This window comes from Glossina fuscipes, unplaced genomic scaffold, assembly GCF_014805625.2.
Source record: "Glossina fuscipes isolate IAEA_lab_2018 unplaced genomic scaffold, Yale_Gfus_2 59817, whole genome shotgun sequence".
Classification (NCBI taxonomy): Eukaryota; Metazoa; Arthropoda; class Insecta; order Diptera; family Glossinidae; genus Glossina; species Glossina fuscipes.
In genome coordinates, this window is record NW_024002440.1 from 4,797 (window position 1) to 8,345 (window position 3,549).

Below are 3,549 nucleotides of genomic sequence, written 5' to 3' on the forward strand. Positions count from 1 at the left end.
AGCGACAGAACTGCGATAACAGTTTGGCGAACCCCCCTTTATATTGCTATTTATTCTTATCATAATTATTTTTTTTTATATTTTTTGTAAACATTACCCAATACAATTACTAAAAAGGAAATCTAGCAAATCCTCCCGTTCCTTCGGTAAAATTCAATGAAATAAAGTTGACCTGATGCCAGGCGCCACTTTGTGTAGCGAAGCCATCTTGCACTAAAGCAACTAATTGAATCTATCACGCGAGGAAATAGATTTATTTGTAACATAAGTTAAATTCGTCTTGACTCTGTACCATTACATTTGCGCTATACTATTATCGTTATATATATTTCGCGTTGGGAAAAAATAAACAATTTATTCTGAGAGGGCCATTCACCCCCCATCCATCAATCTACTCAACCCTATAGCAAACAAAAAAAATCATCTACTTTCAAAATTACTTTAATTAATTCTCGGCTGGGTTGTTTGTCAAAATAAGACAATTGCAGAGCGCATCGTATGCCTCTTATCGATATAGCTCCAACTCTTTACTTTACTTGCGAGTCCCTACTACTAAGTATATGGTATTAGTTCTAGATTCTTTGTAAATATTCATGAAATAAAAAACTTTCTCATCAGACAAACTTAGCAGGTTCGGTTATTAAAAAGAGAACAGACACATAGCTTTGAAAGGCGTTAACATTTCTATTCCAAGTTGTAATTTAGAAATCTTAAGGGGATCAAAAACTAGTAAAACGTAACGTGGATGTTTTTTGTACACATTGAAATACCTCGCAGCTAAGGAGCTGTATATATATATATATATGTTGAAATTGGTTCACATTGGAGATGACAAGATGAAATTAAAAATTAGAATCAAAAATTGAAATCAAACTTTCACTGTTCACTGTTTTCTTGTGAACTGCATTTGTAACTTCAGACAGACAACCTGAAATGCTGGCATAGAGTAGTCAAGCAAATCAAGGAAAGGCACCTGTTATTATAACTAATTGTTTAGGAGTGGAAGAAAACTTAAATAATTTCTAATTCTTTTTATGGTGTTTTTCACATTCTCCACAGAGTTTTTAATACATACGAACGTTAATTCCGACATATGCTTCACTTACTTGTTAAAATTGATAATAAAAACAAATACTCGGTATAGGAAATAATGCCTAAAAGAAAAAGACGAGATTTCTTTCCAAAACACTAAATTCAACTTTATGTGTATATGAAGCTACCTCGATCCCTTAATTTTCTAGACAATTGATTTGAACCTTTCTTCAACGGTGGAGTTTCATCACGCATTGAATTTATATCACGTTCAGTTAGTATGCGACGTTTCAAGCGAGCTTCATTTTATAAAACAAAAAATTTATTTGGAATTAAGCAGAAAGTTGCTTGGTGTGTTCATTAATATATTTACATCTGGGTTCTTGTTCGACAACTGATTCTAAAAAAAAAATCTTGTGGTGTCATGTATAATTGCCCGTCATATTCACTGGACGCAAACTTGATAAAACGTCTTTCACGTGCTGTTAATTTGCTTATTGTTGAATCTTCATCATACTGCAATAAATTTGAAAAAAAGATTAATACAGTGAGATATGGCTCACTATTAAATACCTTGCACGACTTCGCTTAATACAGTTATTCATAGAACGGCTCTTGGAAATAATATTTTATATAAATGGACGAAAATGGGAATGACTAAATGGTTTCCAGCATTTAAGCTGTTCGAGAAATTTGACGTCAATTATTCTACATGTCTTTAACATCAGTTTTGTACGGCAGCCTTTGACAAGAGCTTGTATAGAAGTTTATTCTATCTGGAAAAGTATTCACCTTTGAGTGTCTCATATTAAATGCTTTCACTGAATTAGTCCCGGATTTGAATAAATTTATGCAAATGATCGCAGTCGCACCGCCGCCAATAATCCATATATATTTTCCATAAGTTTTTGATGGTTGATGCGTTGTGTTGTTTTTGTAACCATAATTACGTTGCACATTTTTAAGATTTCTATTTACATTAATTAAACCTTTTGCAGCTAAAAATCTTTTGCTGCCATTTTCGGAAAAATTGAAAACAATAACCATATGTTTTTTCCAATAGCAGGGTTGCTAAGCTTCTACAAACTTTTACATTAGTGCGCAGTTTTTATCTAAAAATTTCCCCCTCTCTTTTTTTTTCCCACAATATTATATTATCCCTACAAGATCACTGTAGTTTGTACTGGAAGGGACGCTAACTTGCTAGCTAAACAAGTGACTATTTTTCTTATGCTACCTTCGCTTCAAACGTAGATCGCGTAGATGTATGTATAGGTATGCAAAATTGTGTTATCACAAAAGTATTACATTTTAGCAGCGTATACATATAAAAATACACATATACACGCATGTATGCATCATTGATGGTTGTAATAGAAATCATTACTACAGGATTGCATATGTACATGTATACGTCTAATAGGGTAGTTTTGTTGGGCACTACTTTGTCATGTTATAGCTGGCAACTTTAATCACTAAAAGAAGAAAATTTTCCCTTTTTTTTTTCTTTAATTACTTTTACAAATTTTTTTAATTATTTTAAACTTTATACTTGGGTTAACTATTTCGTTGGGCGCCACTTTGTCATGATATACATGGCGACCAACTTTAATCAAAAGGAAAAAATTTCCCTTCTTTTCTTTAATTAATTTTTTTTTCTTTAAAAACAAATTTTCTTTAATTAATTCACAAATTAGTACAAGATTTTTTATGAGGTCACTTCTCGTTGGGCGCCACTTTGTCATGTGTTATAGCTGGCGACCAACTTTAATCAAAAATTGAAAAAACTTTATACACCCTGTAGTGTGTGGGCTTCACGTTGGGCGCCACTTTGTCATGATATACATGGCGACCAACGTCTATTACACCTAAATACTTGTAAAGGCTGAATTTAAACTATTTATCCGAGTTACCAGCTTTCGTTGGGCGCCACTTTGTCATGAGACTCGTTACTTTCATTGCCGGCTGAGTATTTGTCTTTTTCTGACAAAGAAATAAAAATAAAATAAAAAGAAAAGTCCCGTCGGTTGTCTGCCGTCTGTCTGTCCACTGTAAGTCAGTCGGTCGTCGTCTGGCGTCGGCCCTACATATGCACACCCCCTTTCTCCTTTCAGCTACAGCGGTGGCAGCTGTAGCGCTTAACTACTCATCGGGGACACAAAACAACAGGGGAATAAATAACTAAAGTAACTTACAATACAATCCTCTCGCGATGTCGTGGCTGTCTCCTTCGGCGGCTCCTGTCCACGGCAAGGAAGTAGGAAGTTCGTCTTACGTCGTCGGCACAATCACAACACAGCTGGGATGTAGGTGCATGTGGGTGCACGTAGTTCATAAGCTACTGGAAAAGTATTCTTCTTCCTCTTAACACATCTTGATTGAGGCAAACACATTGTTCCTTGTTTTTTTTTCTTTTGTTTTTTTTCGATCATTTATTAAACGCACGAATAAAAGATAAAATGTAATAATAGTTCAGGTGCACATCAGTGCTACCATCAAGGCATTTAGGTAGACATT

The 3,549-nt window shown here is 34.4% G+C and overlaps 1 protein-coding gene across 3 annotated transcripts; it reads right to left on the bottom strand.

The window, feature by feature from the left end:
* Window positions 1-937: 937 nt before the first annotated feature.
* LOC119643270 lies at window positions 938-2,324 on the bottom strand. Of its 3 annotated transcripts, XR_005248250.1 has the most exons (3): window positions 1,825-2,324; window positions 1,221-1,548; window positions 938-1,154 (listed from the first exon to the last, which is right to left on the bottom strand). XR_005248250.1 is itself a non-coding variant. In XM_038042615.1 (2 exons), the coding sequence occupies exons 1-2, from the start codon at window positions 2,077-2,079 to the stop codon at window positions 1,402-1,404; spliced, it is 402 nt and encodes a 133-aa protein (XP_037898543.1). In that variant the 5' UTR covers window positions 2,080-2,324; the 3' UTR covers window positions 1,182-1,401. The 3 variants fall into 3 exon arrangements, 1 of the variants encoding a protein (XP_037898543.1); XR_005248251.1 differs by lacking the exon at window positions 938-1,154 and having other exon boundaries at window positions 1,182-1,548; window positions 1,606-2,324; XM_038042615.1 differs by lacking the exon at window positions 938-1,154 and having other exon boundaries at window positions 1,182-1,548.
* Window positions 2,325-3,549: the final 1,225 nt, after the last annotated feature.

Excerpts from the sequence above, each read along its gene's own strand:
- LOC119643270 (XM_038042615.1), bottom strand. The coding sequence starts at position 2,079 with ATGGTTATTGTTTTCAATTTTTCCGAAAATGGCAGCAAAAGATTTTTA. Across the intron at positions 1,549-1,824 it reads TTAATATGAGACACTCAAAG|TATGATGAAGATTCAACAAT; the intron begins GTGAATACTTTT and ends AATTTATTGCAG.